General features: G+C 38.5%; 1 protein-coding gene across 1 annotated transcript; it reads right to left on the bottom strand.

The window, feature by feature from the left end:
- Positions 1 to 3304: 3304 nt before the first annotated feature.
- On the bottom strand, positions 3305 to 19922 carry PLTP (phospholipid transfer protein). Its single transcript, XM_053453764.1, has 16 exons — positions 19777 to 19922; positions 12051 to 12175; positions 11763 to 11862; positions 11558 to 11686; positions 11012 to 11167; positions 8851 to 8914; positions 8507 to 8570; positions 8288 to 8379; positions 7726 to 7902; positions 7215 to 7274; positions 5659 to 5823; positions 5006 to 5073; positions 4592 to 4634; positions 4453 to 4516; positions 4186 to 4262; positions 3305 to 4102 (listed from the first exon to the last, which is right to left on the bottom strand). The coding sequence occupies exons 2-16, from the start codon at positions 12160 to 12162 to the stop codon at positions 3989 to 3991; spliced, it is 1485 nt and encodes a 494-aa protein (XP_053309739.1). The 5' UTR covers positions 12163 to 12175; positions 19777 to 19922; the 3' UTR covers positions 3305 to 3988.
- Between the last annotated feature and the right edge of the window lie 221 nt (positions 19923 to 20143).

Here is a 20143-nt window from a genome sequence, read left to right as displayed (position 1 = left end):
CAGCAGATTTAATTTTTTTGGATATATTTTTTTCCTTGTAGCCCTTCTTCTGAAAGGTGTTTGTCTCGGTCCTGAGTGTCAGAGTAAATACGGTGGTACCTGATGGCTTGGCTGTAAATGACACCTTGTTTAGTGTGTTTGGGATGAAAGCTTGAATTGTGAAGGTAGCTGTACCTGTCTGTGGGTTTTCTATACACGGAAGAGTGAAGAAAGCCGGAGGTGACAGTTATGGCGCAGTCCAGGAAGCTCACACTGTGTTTTGAGAAATTCATTTTGAGTTTTATACCATCACTTGTTTTAAGTTGTAACCTCTATCATGTTGATTAGTATTGCTTCAGACCTGATGAAGGGAGGATAACTCTCGAAAGCTTGTCTTTTTAATATTATGTTAGTCCAATAAAAAAGGTATCACCGCATACTCTGCAATACTCTATTTTTTGACATCGTGTCTACTGGACTTAAATGGCTTCACCCTTTTAGATTATATATATTATATATTATATATATTATATATATTATATTATATATATATATATATTATATATTATATATATATATAATTAGTCCTCTAGGCTTCAGAATCTCCATTTTGTAATGGAGTAGGACAGGAGACTTAGGCACCATCAATGCAGGTGTTATCCTGCTGTGTACTATGTGGGTCAAAAGTGTGCATTTTTAGTCGAACATTGTTTACACCATGAAAACTGAATCTGTTGATCTGTGATGAATCAATGATCATATTCTTAATTCTACATTCTTATAGGTGAGTCCTTTTATCGTTTCTTTTGCATGGATGATGTAAAAACTAGTCTAATAACAGCACAAACGGCCCAATTAAATCGTAGCAGCAAAAGGAAAAATAGATTATAGTTAACCATGGCAATGCCAGGGATATCTATACTGAAAAAAATGAGATCTCCGATCACTCTAAAACTAAATGCATTAATATCTTTAAAAATCGTAACCAACTTATAATAGAGAGGTGCAAAGTTAAGGAAACGGAAAAATAATCAAAGGTTCTGTGGACCTCACGTTACGTCTGCTGGGAGGGTGCTCAACATGTCCACTGCCTACTTATTATAGGAGAGGGGAAGAGGGAGAGAGAGGGAGATTACACCACACAATGTAATATATAACATATGTTATTGCATACATACATATTATTTTGAGTCCCAGGCTTTATAGACTAGATAGGGACAGCAGGCGGGGTGTATCAGGGTTTGGGACACTTGGTAGGTAGGCAACTTGTGCAGGGTTTAAAGGTGTAGTATAGCTATGGTAGAGACATTAAGTTCACCAATGCTGCCTTCTCACCTCACTATTAAGTGGGATTGGGGATAAAATTGGGATATAGGGAGGTAAGAAGTCTATGCATGCCTTTTGTTGTAGGATTACAAGAAAGAAATGAAAAAAGTTAGACCCCGTCTCTAGGTCGGAGGATGTCCATTCACATTTACATTTCCTTGGGTGCCAAGATAGCAGACAATAAAAATACTTTAAGTGCTCTGCTTAAGAGTTTTTATAAGACAATCAGTTTTCTTGATTTCGTGAGGTAAAGATTAATGGATGACTCTAATAGTGATATATCCCATTTTTCCTGATATGTACATGTATGTATGTAACATACAAGCATTGAACCGAAACCAAACATTTAAATGAATGAAAATTGATTACAAGTTGCTTTCACTTAATTAAGTTAATTTGAAGACTTGGGGGGGGGGACTAAAAGTGGAGAGATACAAAGCTCAACCTACTCCATTATCATTACCTGTGTGTACTTTTCGCATCCACAAAGCTTAGGGTCCTATTCCCATAACATGATGTCACCACTAAGAGGAAGAGTGAGGAGGAGGCCTCGGATCCAACATTTTCCACTATTGTTCTACAAAGTGCTGTGTACATAAGTATTATAGTTGTCATATTTAAATATTCTGTAGTGCATTGTGCTTATTTTACTTTGGAATAACAACAATAATAACATTTGAAATGTTGCAGGGAGGGGGTCATCCATGATTCTCCTTCTCTCTACAATACCTTCTCCACTTGGACCTTCATGCACTTTTGTAGATGAGTCAACAATTAAACTCTGTTTCTTATGTCAGTAATACTGTATCTTTATATAATGTAGATGCTGACATAACCTGAAACTTCCTGGGTATTGAGTGTTTTGTGGACTCCTTGAACCCAAATGTAAGTTCTGGTTATAATGCAGGCATAAAGAGGGCAAGTTAGGAGGTATGTCACAATGCTGCTCTGTGTCTGTGATGCCAGCATCACAGCCTCATGATGGTGGTGATTGGTGCAGCGATGGATTGCTGACCTGCATCTCACTTTGTGCTTTCTCAGCTTGGGCTGTCCTGACAACAACCCTGCCCCTGCTGTCCATATACTCTGTGCAGGCCCTACCATATTTTTAATAGTGAGCACCATATGTTCTTACCTTCAGTGCCACAACTGCCAGTAAACTAATTTCAACCCAAGAACTAGTGCCGTTGTGGTAATACATCAAATTTGCTTCCAGGAATATTTGACGGCAATAAGAATTATGCCTTACCTGTAAATGATTTTCCTTTCATTCTCTCTGAATAATAATTTTGATTCTATAATTAACATTACATAGCATTATCTTATTAAGATAAACCCTGATAAATATGGTATTTCAGGTAGATTATTTGTTTTAAATATCACAAACATACTTTACATAGCCTAATTCTTCATACAGATAGTTGTCATTGACGTTTATTTTTGCATACACTACCACTAGTCCTGGTTGAAGGCAGGATTTCTCTTACCAGTCCATATATTTTATCCTAGTTTTAATTTGGCTTCCATTCTTTAGCGGTATAAAATAAACTTTAATCATATATTCCGCTAAGCATCCCATTCTCATATTCTATGATATGTAGTTGGATGTAAACCTTTGTGCTTGGTTCTATGATGATGAGTGGAAGAAGTGAGTTGCTGGTTTTGTGAAGGAATTTCTCCACCTAACTGACATAACTGTCAAGGTAGAGAATGTAGGCAAGAAATATTTTTGCTTTATAGTTATCCATGCGCCACCAGTAAGACTCCTTTATCTTTACTGTTCACCATCTATACATTTCCATTCCATACCACCTTGGTGCCCACTGTTTCTCAATCATTTCCATTCCAGTTTTCTGTCCACTGTTTTCTTGACAACTATTTCTTCCAGGATCAACACAAAACACACAACCTCTATATTTTCTTCTTTGATCAGTACACAACTATTTACAGTTCTTCAACCACTCATAATACTTTTGTCTCAATATATCTTTCTGAACACTTTAGGTAAGTTCATAACATATATTTATTTAATAACATGATCTCTGTTTCCATTGCTATTTAATGTCCTTATCTATCCAGTGTCACATTTTCCTATCTTTACAACATCTTGTTTATTAACATTATTCTTTTAAAGCATGACACTTATTTAACACGTCTATTGTGATCACAGGGCGCAGGTCACATGGTACCAATAGACAAACCAGACTTGGCATTCATCATATTTAACCACTTCATCCAGAATGAGCCTTTCTAGTCCTGAAAGTCACCTTTCCAGCTCTACAACTGCTTATATATTACTCTAAAGACTACACAAAAAGCCTGACTTTTCAGTATTCTGTATGTTATGTATGTTAACAGTATAAATTGTTACAATGTTACAGAAATTACAGTTTGGATTATTGCTGAGCAGAAGAATCATTTTTGCTCTTGATAAAAGTTAGGTATTATCCATCCCACAGCTGGAATAATTGCTGGTTTCTAATTTCGTATAAAGTCGAGTCTCTATAATGGTGGACCCAAGAAACAAAATATATTTTCATTGGCTAATAACATTTCTTGTTCTTGATAGATGATTTGGCCTTGAGTCAATGGTTTGGATGCATATCATAAGGGCTTGTTGGATTTATGTACCAGAGCTCCCTTTTTTGTGAGACTCCTCCTCAAGACCCTTGCTTTCATATTTTTAGATGGATTCATTAGGCCCTGCAGTAGCTGCTGTTGGGGGTGGCCGGTATTTCTCAATAACCTCTCGCAGGCTTTTGGAAAAGTGCAGATCTCCACCAATAAGAATGAACCCCTAAAGGTGAAAGGGATAAAACTTTAAGCCTGAAGAACATCAGGCAGGTAAATATATGTAACATTAGTGTTAATGTTACTTACGGCATGGTGCGTTGTGGTTTCCCTCTTGAAATCCAACCCTTCAGGCAATGGAATCTGAACTCCTTTCTTTGTTCTCTCTGCAATATATAAGGATAGGTGGGTTAGATGCAGTCAGATTGAACACAGCCAGTAGACATTTATTATATAGTGACCCAGACATGTTGAGAAAATGTTATCTACTTATATTTAAGTTTATAGACTACTGTGGCAAACTACAGAATCATCCCTGTTCATATTAATTGTCTGATTTATGTCTGGGGAACTTACCGTTAAGCACAGGCATCACAGTCAACTGCAGAAGTGTCTTTAGAGGATTTTGTAATGGGATGAGCTGTGGAGAGATGGGAAATGGTTAGTTGACTTTACACCAAAAAGTACTATTGTTAGTGCCAGTAGCAGTACTCACTGCCAGAGACTCCAGTGCTGACTTATTGGAGTAAATTCGGAACCTGAAAAACAACAAACAACCTATTACCAGTAGGAATAAAGAGGTGGTTTGAGGGGCATGGCACAGACGCATTTGGGATACAAGGACTGGACCTTATTAACGCTATTAACTACCAAAGATGTAAAGTTTTGTCCTGAGCTGTTCACAATCAATTGATAGGGCATTTGTGATTCCATGTTATTAAATCAACCCACCAACCCACCACATATTCAGCATGTGAGATGAATCATCAAACCTACAGGGGACTATAATTGGTAAACAGATTTATACTGGAATTATGAGACATACATAAAAGTTTTGTATGTCTTTTTAGGAAAATCTGGCCATCTGCATACATGGCACATACATCAATAATAATTATGTTCATATTACCTTTTGAGGTCCAGCTGAACCTGCAAGGTAGTTCTCTTCAGAGACACTCTGGCATTGAGGCGCGATTCCTTAATAGTAAACATAAGAGATGATCAGCTCAGTTTTACATGAATGTTGGTTTCAGCATACTTAGGTTATCTAACGTAGAAAGAATTTGCAAAGTATGTATCTCAATAATGTGAAAATAACAAAGTAAAGTGAGCAACTTGATACAAACAGTTGGTCCTGAATAAACTGTAGAAATGTAAATAACATTCTGCAGCAATAAAACTAATTTAAGTAACTCAGGTGCTCATGACTACTGTTGGCATTACAGCCATACAACTCTACTTCCATCTTCTCTATTTTAAATATGCATTAAGCAAAATAAAACACACTTCTACCACTGATTGACCCAGTTTACGTTGCGTTGTGCACTACTTCAAAGGAGTTGTGAGCAGTAGGAAAGTTCACGAATCACTGAGAGACTTACAGTCATCAGTATCCACAAAATGGCACATTTTATTCTCCCAGAATATTCTGCCTATTCTATTCTACCCTTTGGACGGGGCTAAAAAAAAAAAGAAAATCTGTGGCCATCCATTCAAACTAAGAAAGACATGGAGACTTTAACTTAGACTGTGGATGAATGTCCATTCAAAATCAGGACACACCATGGTCATGCTGCTTAGCTGCACAAGTGGCTTGTCCGGTGGGGCCAGGTATATGTTTAAGATGGCATTGACTGAGACACTGGTACCAGACGGCTTGATAGTGAAACGTGGTGGAGTGGAGACGCGTAACTCCAGCTTCATTGGGGCTTCAGCCACAGATGGATCCTAATTCAAAATATGCAAAGATTTCCCAGTGAAAAAATAGTCTTTATAAATACATTACAAACAATATGAGGTATGATGCATGCTAAACAAGAAAAGTATAAAAGAGTGTTCATTTAAAAGGGCAGCAACAACCTGTGGCCTTTTCAGATATTCTTTTTGATTCCTTTCCTTGAATTGTAATAAATAGTCCTTCACTTAGAAACGCCACTCAATTACTAAAGGTAACTTCCTGGAAGATGAGCATGTAATGTTCATACTCTGGAACATCCAGGCTCCGGCTACCCGGAGCCCTACCGTTTCGGAATGGGGGTGGGTAATTCCTTGACATTGGTGGACGGTCCCACTGAAAAGCTGTTTTTGGAGGGGAAATGAGTCGGGTGGAGCATGCCTCAACGCTGCTGCTGCGACCCAGAGAAGCAACCAGTGTGGTAATGTAGTTTGCACATGAAGAAAAATGCATTCTCCTCCAGTGGCAGAGGACAGCATTGAACCTTACTGGCAGCCACCCTTGTCAATGGCATACTAGCCTGGTGAACAGGCCAATATGATGTCAAAATATAGAGTGTGTGTGTGTGTGTGTGTGTGTGTGTGTGTGTCGCCGTGGCAGAGTCTGTCCTGGTGTGTGTGTGTTTGGGTGTCGCCGTGGCAGAGCCTATCCTGGTGTGTGTTTGGGTGTTATTTTAAGTTTTTATCTCACTGGTCTCCATTCACTATATTAAAAGTTGGAAAGTTGTCAGTTCACCTTCCTGACTTAGCTAAACATTAGGAAGGTCCAATGCCAGTGGAGTCCTGCTGTAGGAAGAGTTTAGATATTCCTGTTTAACGTATATTCCATCCAGTGATTTTTTTCCTTGGTCTCCAAACCCACTGCATGGCCAGCTCAGCCACTCTTACAGGAGACACTTGCTAGTTTTAGCCTTTTCTAATGAATAGTGAATTCAGGGAGTTAAAACAACAATTTCCCTCTTATCCCTCCAGTTAGTGAATAAACTCCACTGTCTTCACTATGAATTATGAAGGGCCAGTCGCGACTAGTAAAGAAATCTAATTGATTAAATCATGTAATTGACCACCAAGCTCATCTTGCAGGGAAAAGTTGCCAACATTGGCACTTCATAAATGCATAATGAGTCAATGAATTAAAGCTGCATTACTTCGGCAATTGCAAACTCCATTTTTGGTTTACAAACTCCAAACTGGTAAAGCCAAGCATCACTGCAGAGTGTTTCCCACATAATAATTCTGTAGGACATAAAGCAGGAATTTATTATATATTCTTATTAAATGAAAACCTATAAGTAGAGCAGTGGATTCACACAGGTAGACTTTATACAGATAAAAGATGGGTATAATAGTGTAAGCAGTATTTAATATGGAGAGGGCATACAAACCAGCAACATGATACTTCCAAAGTATGAAGTACGCAGCAGGACTTCCAGATCTTTGGGCATCTGAGAAGACATAAGATTATGCAGGTAACAAATACCATTCATGCCAATCAGCAATGCCTACAGCCTTTACATAAGGTGACCCTCCTAGAGTCAGACCTGCACACTAGCCATATTTGATACTCATAGCTATACAGTGACTATATTGAGTGAAAATATGGCACAGATAGATCACGTCATGAAATTCACCTAATGACACTGTGATCAATGGAAACCAAAGCTTTTATAGTTTTCTCCTTAATATGACCAACAGCATAACAATCTCACATATGGTCCTGCATCTAGTTCAATGAACAGAACCAAGTGTTTTCTTACTGAGAGGTGATGTGGGTCATACTGACCCTTCCTATCATTCTAACTAACCTATTCATCAGCATGATGGTGTGGCTTAATGAAATAAACATGGACTTTAAAAAAATCTTTAAAAATGATCAGTAAGCTAATGTACACTCACCTGTTCATCAGCAATATCCAGACTGAGTATGTCAGACTGATAATATGCATGCATCGCTGAATCAAAAAAATATTCAGAAAGGGCAATGTACACCATGCGTTCCTGCTGCTTTATATACAGTGGTGGCGAAGTGTTGGGAAGTGTGACATTTTTTCCAGACAGTGAGAAGAACATGCCCTGCAAAACAATGGGTCACATTAGTACAGCTTTGCCAGAGCAATGCACTTCAAAACCATACCCAGGGGTGTCAAACTATAGTTCTTGCAGTTGTCTTGGCATTGCTGCAGCAATTTACTGAAATGATTTTGTATGTCATATGTATTAAGCAGGTAGGTGTTAAGGTTTTAGGGTTTGTGAGTCAGGTCACAGGGCTTTAATTTGAAATGAACCTTTGGTTACCCCAAATTTAATGAACTAAAACAATGTACCACAATGGAACAGCATACACCTGGGATGCCTGGCAACTTAATGGTTCTCTACACTTTTCCAACAATTTCATCAACACCTTCCCTGTTCTTATGTCTAATACATTGTCTAGCCATTTTCTAGCCAAGACTCTTGCCTTAAAGTCCATATCCAAGTTGTCCTCAGACACATCTGGGTCACTCAAGAGGGAATAATCAATTCCTATATAATCATCCACTGGATTCCGTACTGCGCAGAGAGAAGAAAGAGAGAGATTTGTTTGTCATTTAGTATACATATATTTGTACATTTACATAGTTAAGGACTTCAAAGACATTTGCTGAATCACACACTTGCCCAGAGACTCTGTACTTACCAGGCACTGTGTTTAGGAGAGAGTTCAGTAGCACCAGCCCCGCATGTCTGAGTGCAGGACAAATCTATAACCAACACAACGCAGGTATAGTGAATTATTAAAGGAAGCCAGGAGATGCCTTTGTGAAGTGCAGTAAGGGTAGAGCTAGCAATGGTAAATGATGGGAAAATGCTACATCAAAAACAATAGAACACTGTTTTTAAAGGAATCACATTAATTCAGTTCTTAAAAACAGTTTGTCGCAAACAATCAATAACTATGGGTAAGGGCCATGAAGGCAAGTGTGTTATAATACGTTTGTGTTACCAAAAATGAACTATACACATCCTACTCCTTGTACCTACCTGCTGGTTTAGGAGAAATCTCATCCCTGAGGTTATGAAAGTACTCAGAAATTCATACACCATCCTATAAACAGAGAGTGACATTGGTATGTAGTGTAGACAGCTGGTAGTGTGAAAGTAGGATGACGTGGTTAAACAGGTAAATACTAAGGCACTGGAAATGAGTTAGGACAAGTTAATGGTAAGGCACTAAGGGTATTGACAACATCACAGAGTTTGAAATATGCCAGGGTTCAACTTTGCAATTCAGAAACATAAAACAGTGTATACGAGAAGTGCTTATATGAGAAATTTCTGGATTTTCTGAACACATTCACTGTTGTGCACCTTTAGAACTAGACCTGAGCTGAAGAAACACTTTAGCACTCAACAGGAGACAAAGAATTAAAACGAGGGTAGATAGTTTAAGGGTAGTGAATTTAGAAAAAGTGACAAAGTTTGCTCAATGGATTTGCTGAGATATGCGCGGCGGCATGCTATCTTTTTATGCATTTGTCCAGTGTGCCAGGTGGCCAGTCTGGGCCGCTGTTCTACGAAAAAGGTCTTTTTTTGTTGCGTACAATTATATGTTAGTCATCATAAATCAGTGTATATTGTTTTAAAATGCACTGAAGAAAATTAGGGAAAAGCTACTGGAATGGAAAACATCTTCAAGATAAAATATGATGGTAAAGCCTTCTATATAACATTGCACAGACTCCTGATAGGAGTGTGATTGCTGTAAACAATCATATAGCCTGTCCTGGTGTGTGTGTTTGGGTGTCGGTGTGGCAGAGCCTGTCCTGGTGTGTGCGTCGGTGTGGCAGTGCCTGTCCTGGTATGTGTGTTTTGGGTGTCGATGTGGCAGAGCCCATCCCAGTGTGTGTGTGTGGGTTTCGGTGTGGCAGAACCTGTCCTGGTGTTTGTGTGTTTGGGTGTCGGTGTGGCAGCCAAACACACGCACCAGGTGCCGAGGAGTTAAGACTCTGTTTTATTTATTTGCATGAAAAGGCAGAGCCCATCCTGGTGTGTGTTTGGGTGTCAGTGTGGCAGAGCCTGTCTTGGTGTGTGTGTGTTTGGGTGTCAGTGTGGCAGAGCCCGCCCTGGTGTGTGTGTTTGGGTTTCAGTGTGGCACAGCCTGTCCTGGTGTGTGTGTGTTTGGGTGTCGGTTTGGCAGAGCTTGTCCTGGTGTATGTGTGGGTGTCGGTGTGGAAGAGTCTGTCCTGGTGTGTGTGTTGGTGTGGCAGTACCTGTCCTGGTATGTGTGTGTTTGGGTGTCGGTGTGGCAGAGCCTGTCCTGGTGTGTGTGTGTTTGGGAGTCGGTTTGGCAGAGCTTGTCCTGGTGTGTGTTTGGGTGTCGGTGTGGCAGAGCCTGTCCTGGTGTGTGTGTTTGGGTGTCGGTGTGGAAGAGCCTGTCCTGGTGTGTGTTTGTCTGTGTGGCAGTACCTGTCCTGGTATGTGTGTTTTGGGTGTTGATGTGGCAGAGCCCGTCACAGTGTGTGTGTTTGGGTGTCGATGTGGCAGAGCCCGTCCCAGTGTGTGTTTGGGTGTCCCATGGCAGAGCCCATCCTGGTGTGTGTTTGGGTGTCGCCATGGCAGAGCCCGTCCCAGTGCGTGTGTTTGGGTGTCGCCGTGGCAGAGCCTGTCCTGGTGTGTGTGTTTGGGTATCAGTGTGGCAAAGCCCATACCGGTGTGTGTTTGGGTGTCGGTGTGGCAGAGCCTATTTTGGTGTGTGTGTTTGGGTGTCGGTGTGGCAGAGCCTGTTCTGGTGTGTGTGTGTCTGGGTGTCGGTGTGGCAGAGCCTGTTCTGGTGTGTGTGTGTCTGGGTGTCGGTGTGGCAGAGCCTGTCCTGGTTAAGACTCTGTTTTATTTATTTGCATGAAAAGGCCCAAAATCCTCGGCCACCAGGCCCATGATGCTCCCAATCTGCCCAAAAGGTTCTAACAAGTATTTTTTATCTCATGGACAAAATGTGAGAAATAACATATATCATACAATCACTTCATAAACACATAGTAAGTATATAGTTTGAAGAAAATATGCATATAAAATGGTTTTTTCACATTTGCCAATTAAAAAAAAAAATGTCCCCTGATTTCATTTTAGAAATCTGGTCACCTTTGGGTTTAGGGACCATTATATGTAGGAAGCGTACATCACAAGCAGAATATATTTTACTTACTTAAGGGTGCCGGTGAAACCAGCCTGCATTTTGCTGATGGATGCATCGCATGACATGTTGGTAATCTTTAAACGGCCAAGGGTATCCCGTGCAAGCTCCAGTTCCGTTTTAATATGCACCCCCTCAGCAGAGGCATTAATAACCCCCACGTCATAGCTGAAAATATAAAAATAATAATAAATTAATGGTACAACAAATTCCTATCATAATATGGATTTTTTATTAATTTGTGCTTCTGCCACTCAAGGTTTAAATAACTTGGGGTTTATTTATATGCATTGTTATTGATACATACATTAATCTGGCAAAGATCTCTGTTAGTAGAGATAAGATCGATAATTTGTAATGGGGACAAAAGTAGTGACTGTCTAAAAAAAAAAACACCAATGGGGGCAATGGTGTCTTTTGTCCACTGCTCTAAAGAGCATTAAATGTGTTATCAGAGAGGGGCTTCCAACACTTATTTGCTCAGGATTCTATTACCAGGAATGGAAACCAATAAAACGGCAAAGTATAACAATAAAACTGGCAAGATATGTTACTTACAAGAGCCAATACAGCAATTTTCGCTGGAAGCTGAGACTGATGGATGCATTGTTTATGTCCAACACAAGTTGCTTGTGTGGCTGAAACCACAACTCGGAGGAAGAGAGCTGCAAATGCGTGACATGCACACTGCAAGAGAAAACATTGTGTTACACGGGAAGAGACCTTGTATAAAGTAAACTACAAAACACATGCAAACACTTACTTGTTGATGCTGTATGAGAATCTCCCTTCTTTTCCAGACAGGTCTGGGATTGTGATGTTTTCCAGTTCCTCTTCCACAAATTTCAGACCCTGTTGTTTTACTGATCAGAAAATAGTATTACCCACATACGCATCAGAACTATATAGACTGTGTATGGGTCCAAGATATTAAAATAAATACACATCCAGCCCAGACATCTTTACTGCAAGTTCTCAATCAGCAGCAAACCCAACTTTTATTAAGATCATGCTCCTAAGAACATCAATTCTATGTTCAATATCTCCTTACCAAATTGTAGCCCCTTAGATGTGATCCTTATTCTACAGCCAGGATTAACTGAGTTGCGCCCCGATACCACACAGGGTAGGAGAAGTAACAGAAGGTACATTGGTACGGCCATTGCACTTTTCAACCTGAAAATGAAAAAAAAAACAAAAAAACAATAATGCAAAGCTTAAACATATTTGCAAATACTGAGTAATGTTCATTCCTAGAAAGACAACATGTTTCACAGAATCAAAAAATAAATAATATACATTATTTTAAAAAACAAGTTCCCTTATTTACAGGTTCATTCTGCACCTATATTTATGGAAATTTAGGCGCAGAATAAGCCAAGAAAAAAATATCTTGTTGTTTTGAAAATCTGGAACTTCCTTCTGCTGATCGTATTTTTTCACTTTGACATATTTATTGTGAACCTCTTGATTATTTTAGATTTTAAGCAGAACAAAAGCAGCTGCCATCTGATAAAAAGGCTTCGCTGACCTGAAGTAACTTCTTTCAAAACAAATTCTGAGAAAGTAGCCCAAAAACACAAGACAAGAAGGGAGTTTATTTTGCGTGCTGTGAATTTCAACATTGTATTCCATTTAGTCAGCATTGTACTACAGTTCAGCTGTTGGAGTTGTTAGCGGCCCCGTATGTAAAGTCACGTCTTTTGCATAAGAAATGTATGCATTCTCTGCAACATGTAAAATTCATAGGTGGCAGGTTTTAAATGACAAAGGTGGCAGCTGTAAACTGCTTTATTGTCTTTGTTTAATAGGTTTATAAATTAAACACATGTATCCAAAAGGGAAGATTGTATAGTGATTCACCCACTGGTGTTTCCCATCATTGTAGCTCCTTAATGGCATCCAATGTATCGCATAGGGGTCTCTGGCAACCATTGGCTACAATAACTGGAGGCAACGGATCACATGCTGATAAACAATTTTGTTACCGAGTACTAAGACTACAATTAACATCATCCAGTCAATTCATAATTTAGCCAAGGCTACCACTAGGCAACAATAAAAGCTATGCTTCTAAGTTGTAATGCATTTCTAAAAGAAAACTAGAGGAAAGAGATATGGGAGTTGGTTTAGTGACCCGGTTAAAGCATTATTTAATGCAGTGGTTAAAAAAAACATAGTAAGCAATTCAATGGCCCAACTCAACCGCAGAATGAGCGCATTTTAACAGTAAGAATGCATGGAAAATACTACATGCAAACTATTGAAAAGGTATATTTTGCCTAATATATTTTTGCCCAGGTATATGTTTTGCCTAACCTCTGTTAGACCTGACTGAACTAAATGTAAACACCATACTAGAAAAGTATAAACCCACTGCACGGGTCTACGGACCCCATTGAATTGTTTACAGGTGTTTCCATTAGCTTTAATTCAAGCAATTTCCACTGGTTACAGTCTAGATTCTCACTTTAAATATGATTTTAGACTGGTCATTGAATCACAAACCATGTGGTTTTCACCTCTATTAAAACCAAGGTTTAGACAGGTTATGACTTGGTCACACAACTGCCAACATTGTGTATGTACCCATTTCTTGACAATAGACAAGGAAATGCAACACAAATCATGTAATTTTGTGGTTCGTAATGAAAGATTATTTTTCTCCTAAACAATTGTTGGAATAAATGGATTCCGGAATCCCCGGTGTTGGTATAAAAAGACTCAGCGGTCTGGTTTATATGTTTATATGACCTCTTTTATCCTTTTGAAGGAGATGAGCTCATGTGACCTATGATCAAGAAACTAAAAGACATGAATAACTTGTGACTGCAGATGGTGCTTTGGAAACCATGCTGTTTTAGTAGTTGCAAAATTAAGAATTAGTCATTAGCAAGTAAGGGTGAGGGGAAAGCATAAGCCTTACTTTCTGGCTACAATTTAAAATGAATTAATACATTTATTTGAACACAGTTAAACACATTGGAGTCCATGCAAAATGGGCTCCAGTGTGCGTTTTACTATAAATTATGACTGAAGTCTTCCTTTAAGATCAATGAGCCAATGAGCTTGGTCTTCTGAGCGAAGTTCAGTTGGCATTCTACTAATTCCACTGATTACAATGGAAACTCGGTTCCCATTCACTTCAATGACAGTACTACAGAACATGTGCATGATGTGTACTTAAGTGTGCTTCCTGTATAGTAGAGGCTGTAGACCTGGGGACGTGTTCAATCAAGCAGTCTTTGATTTACCCCCAACCATGACATAATGCAAAATTCAAAAATAGACTCAAATATGCATCAATAAATACCTTAACCCACCAGGAACAGTTAGACCCCCCCAGGTCAGCATGATGAGGGACAGAAGACTAGGTTATTAGACTTTGCTATTTTGTCCGATTCCAGTGGGTATGTTTTTTTCTGATGTTCGAGTTATATTTCCAGTTTGATTATCTTAACCTTGTTTTTGTAATCAAACTGGAAATATAACTCGAACATCAGAAAAAAACATACCCACTGGAATCGGACAAAATAGCAAAGTCTAATAACCTAGTCTTCTGTCCCTCATCATGCTGACCTGGGGGGGTCTAACTGTCTATTCAACCCTGTCTTTTGCTGTCATAGATATATAGATAGCAAAGGCAGAAAATAAACAATTGGCTGCTCTAGTTAAATCACTTTATATTTATTAATTTCTTAGGATACCTTTATGCACATCCCAGGCTTCCTTGAATTATTTTACTGTCTATATATAGGTCTCTAAATACTTTGACTCTGACACAGTTCCTCAGATTTGCATATTAATCTCTATGTAATAACTGTCTACTACATTCTCCTTGGTTTGCTTAAACCATGCTAACAGTTCCATATAGTGGGTCAATTATTCCTGGATTCCCTGAATCCTGTTCATAGATTTGGGTCTACACCACAAGTGACTGGAAAAATCATCATGTTCAGACAAAACTTTGACTCATGCAGCATATAATTACTTACTAAGATGCATAGTTGCATAGTTCTAAAAAGCCCAGTCACCATTGACTTAACAATGTTATTCAAACTTTTTTCCCTGTGACCCAGTCCGGTAGTATCGGAATAGGACTGGTAACTTTTGTCTCACAAGACTAGCCCAGCTGAGTGGCCCTATCAAACAGTAGCACTAAAAACACATTTAGAGGACATCAATCAATAAAAAGATTTGTGTGGATTTCATTACTTCAGTAATTCTTGGTAACAGCAATACAATTGAAAAGAAAGAGCGAGAGCCCGGGCACAACCCAGTGACGGGCATCATGAAACCCAAGTCTGAGGAACCCTGACGTAGAGGAACCTTGTAAGAATTTGCCACTTGGTAGCAAAGAGTTCCTTAACTGAAAACTATAACCTGCCAAACTGTACTATAAACAAAGAAATAACTTCCTACACAAATAAAACACTTGCTACATCCATACACATATTGTAAACTATACCTAACAAAAGATCACCTTTAAACACAAATTTAATAAAACAATCAGATATGCATAAAGCTGGAATGAGATGGGATCTCCTAGTCAGATAATAGAAAAAGTCTAACACCGGGGAGTTTATCACATTACCTAGTGGCCAATTAGTAGCAAACCTGCCTGCAATCACTCCCCATAAACTTTATTCCGTCAAAGTTCGTTTTTCACACACAAAAAAAAAAAAACCTTTTCAAATGGCACAATATAAATCAGTATTTTCCCTCAAGATTGTAAGCTTGTGAGCAGGGCTGTCTCCACCTAATGTATCGGTTTGTCTGTCAATTGTCGTCTCGTCATAGCCCTTGAATATATGTATTCTATTTAAGCGCTGCGTAAATTGTTGGCTCTATATAATAAAAGATAATAATAATAAATGTTATGCATGCAACTTCCTATGTATGCTTTTACCCACCTAGCATTTGGAATTATCAGCATTTGATTGAGTCATTAAATTCAGTCGTGACATAATTGTACATCCTTCTCATTGCATGGATGTATATTCCCTCGCTCCAAATAAATCAAACCGACAACATCTTTTTGATGTTCTGAACACAACATCAATCTACCCAATGCCAATGCTATACATGAGCACTGGTAAGAGGGACACACATCAAAAAATCTACCCAAAATGACCTGTAGGCTCTTATATACGTGCCAGAGTGCATCCTTACTTCATTAGAGTGTTGTATTAATATTGTATTAGTAACAAAACAGATATATGATTAGCAGACCTAGGAACCTTGAGACTCTGAAACTCTTTAAATATAAACCCTTTAATAGCTCATCATGCATATTCTATGTAGTGTCTCGCCACATGTGTTAACTAAATGGCTCTAATACCAGCCCTCGTGATAGCAAGGGCCTTGTGATAGTAATAGCACCAATTGTCTATCTATGATTACAGTGTTGTAGAGTAGGATAGAATCAGTTCCATAGAGTTCCTGTATGACCATGATAATCTTCCACCTTTCAACTTCTCTGAGATCGGGGCAAAAACCCTGCGACTTCGGGTTAAACCCTGAGAGTTCCTAGGTATGATGATTAGTATTTTTGGTGTCTACACAGCACCAATATTTTATAATATCCATAAGTAGACAATAAGATTTTACCATAAAACGCTAAATATTGTAACCAAGACGACCATATTTATTAAGGTAATTTGCTACAAATATTTACAATATTTATTAAATATTTCATCATGGAAACGATATATAACATATGTTTCTTAGATAAGTACAAATGTAGAATTAGACAGCAGACTAGAACCATTCGGCCCACCTTGTCTGCCCATTTGTCCTTCTGTAAAGACTCCTTGATCAGTCATTGGTCTCCTCTTAGAGTTAGGATAGCTTTATTGCTATCCCATGCATGCTTAAATGCCCTTACTGTTTTAGCATCTGTCACTTCTGCTGGGAAGCTGTTCCACTTATCTACCCCACAACATGTATACAAACATAAATTTCACCAAACATCTATAGCAGACATGTCCAAACTTTTTTCGAAGAGTGCCAGATTTGATGAAGTGAACATGTGCGAGGGCCGACCATTTTGCCTGACATTCTTTGAACCATTAAAATTAAATGCAAATGAACTATTTTATGCAAAGTTTATTGAAAACGGCATACTTTTCATTTTGTGACTTGGATGACAAATCTAAACAGGTGTTAAATCACTCTGCCTTTAATATAAAAAAAAAAACAGATCTATATTTGGGCAACTTATCTGGGGGCGCCTTATCAGTCCGGAATGCGGGCCGCAATTGGCCCTCGGGCCGGACTTTGGACATGCCTGATCTATAGCAACCATGTGCACCCAAGCAATTACATCACAAATATCACCAAACATCACCAAAGGACCTTTTTAAAAAAACATATATAAAGTATATATATATATACACATATATACAGTATATAATACACCTAGCATTTGAAATCATTAGAGTTTGATAGAGGCATTTACCCTGGAGGTGTGAAAATATGTGTCTAGCTTTTTAGGAAACTGAATGTTAGATATTTTATGCACACACACACATATACACACACATACACACACACACACACACACACACACAACTTGTAAATTCAAGCAGTATAGTCCATTACATTTCATGTCAATTTTTCTAAAAGGTTTTATTGATCTGGAATCCCAACATGAAGAGACTTGTTTTATAGAACTAACGCCATTCCTTTGCCTCTCCCTCACGAAACCTCCAAAACCACAGAGAAGCCTGATTTTATCTGTTCAGCACATTGTCCATAATCACAGCTTTAGAGTTATTAATGAATGCATTCTCAACAGCCACATTGTTTCTGGTCTACAATCATTTGACTTAAATAGAGATGGCCTAGGGAGGGGGACTAAATAAAAAAAAAATGCAAACTTAACTACGTATAAATTTTCATTCCAGAAATATGTAGTCACCAAAAAGATAAAAGAGTATGTAATAAGCAGGTTTTATAAAACACACAATTATGCCATGTAGGGCTGTATTTAAACATAAATATGATTATATGTGGTTTGGATTTTCTTTAATCTAAATGCTTCTTGTTATTAGTACAAAGCTGTAGTTACTCGGTTGTTTTAACTTACTGACCAACTGTACGTAAGGCAGATAGTAGCTGTACACAACACTAGTTGTTTTCAATACAACACACTAATGTTACTGGGAGTCGCACACAAAATATCCTTTACACAGGACTGTACCCTTACAACATCCGACAAGATCCCAGGAGAAGTCTGCCTCATTGCGCACTTTATAATTCCAAGATAAGACTCCACTCAAGTTGAACTTAACATTAGATCCCCTACTTACCGTATACTTGCACATTATCACAATAAGGTTGTTTACTATACTTTAAAATTATTTGCTATCCACATCCTTAAATGCTCATTTATGACTATAAAGATAGAGATGCTTAACATTTTTATTGCCAGCACCACATACACCAACCACCCATGATCCATTATCCACAATCACATATATACGTGGTAATGTATAGATCATAATGAAAATAGAGAACATGAAACTCTCATTAGAGAGGTTCATAAATATAGACATGCAAAATATAATACATTTAGGGTAGTATATGAATTAAAAATCAGAAAACAGACTGTAATGCTCTGCACTGTGTTTAAGAGCAGCTGCGGTTTTGATGAAGCAGAGTCTCTATAGGGATTGTGTAATGGGACCCATTATTTTTTATTACATTATATTTAAAGAGAGTCAGCAGATTCGGTTTGGACAATTTCAAAGAGAAGTGAAAAATGACTACAATATTAAAATTAACAATATACAAAATAGACAATAACATTAATATATGTTAAGACACACCAGTGGAGATGGAGAAGAGGGTCCTTGTGAGCTTACAATCTATTATGCTTGAAACTGCACCTTCCACAGTCCAAAAGAACATACCTGAGTGTCAACAAGCAGCATTTTATTCTACAGCGAAAAACTGCCTAAAGTTCCTTATCACTTGCCACAAGCAACAGCAGAAGGGATACGGAAATGCCAAAGGATAGTACTATCTAGCAATCGATATATTGAGAACAATATATGTAATTTCATGCAAGTAAAAGAGTGAATAAAGTAACAGATATACTTAGGTAGATATGTGTCATCTCATACCATCAGTAATCAAATTTAGCAATTATCTTTCATTCTTACAGGCGTAAACATAGCAGTTATGGTTATATTGAGAACATAACTTAAGTGCTTGCCATCTATCTAATACCTGCTTATACAGTAATCTCATGGTTCCAAACAGAATGAAAGACACTGTCCTACTACTACCCATATCTACTTCTAAGGTTGTCAACTTGTAGTTTGATCATATAGAGTACAGTATGGTTAATCTACCATGGGGTCACCTTCTCTAGTTGGACAGTAGCATCACAAGTCTGGAAGTGGTCCGTCTTCTAAAAAAAAGGAGTTACTATCCCAATCTGGGGTTGATATCATAGAGATCGTTAAACATCTTCGAATCTAAGAATTTATCTGGTTCCATACAGCAGATAAATGCTATGGAATGCCACTGCTGCTTAATTGATCTTCAGAAGTCACACTGTTTAGGCTATTTTTTGTTATCAGGTTAGGGGCTGTTCTCTGGTTTGGGAGTTTCTTGTGTCACAGGTAAAATACTATCATTATTTCATAGGGAAAGAGACAGACCATCTTCATTTCTCACAAACCTCAGATGCTCACAGATTCAGTCGTTATATAGAGCTTATTGGTATGGTATATGGGAGTTAGCTTACAAAAAAACATTTCACTCACCTTAGTTCTGACAATTACCCATAGAATGCTCCCTTTATCGTGATGTGTGATGATGCTAATCAGATTCCACACGGCAGCAGCTACCAGCAGAAATATCAGAAAGCAGCCTGCAGTCTTTTATACTCAACACACATACACATCTTACACAACTCCTCCTCCTACCCTCAGACCACACAGCTGGACACGCAATAGACCCCGAGGCTGCAGCTTGGCATGCGCTTCAAAGTGTACAGAAAAAGCTCAGCAATTACACACAGCTCAGTGGAAAATATACGCAAGGCATATACAAGCAAACATGCTGATTTCATGTTCAGGATACCTGTACAGCCTGAAAGCACACACACACACACACGAGAAAACCACATAC

This window comes from Spea bombifrons, chromosome 13 (assembly GCF_027358695.1).
Source record: "Spea bombifrons isolate aSpeBom1 chromosome 13, aSpeBom1.2.pri, whole genome shotgun sequence".
In the NCBI taxonomy this organism is placed as follows: domain Eukaryota; kingdom Metazoa; phylum Chordata; class Amphibia; order Anura; family Pelobatidae; genus Spea; species Spea bombifrons.
The sequence above is the reverse complement of the archived record's forward strand: the minus strand, read 5'-3'. Positions and strand labels throughout refer to the sequence as shown.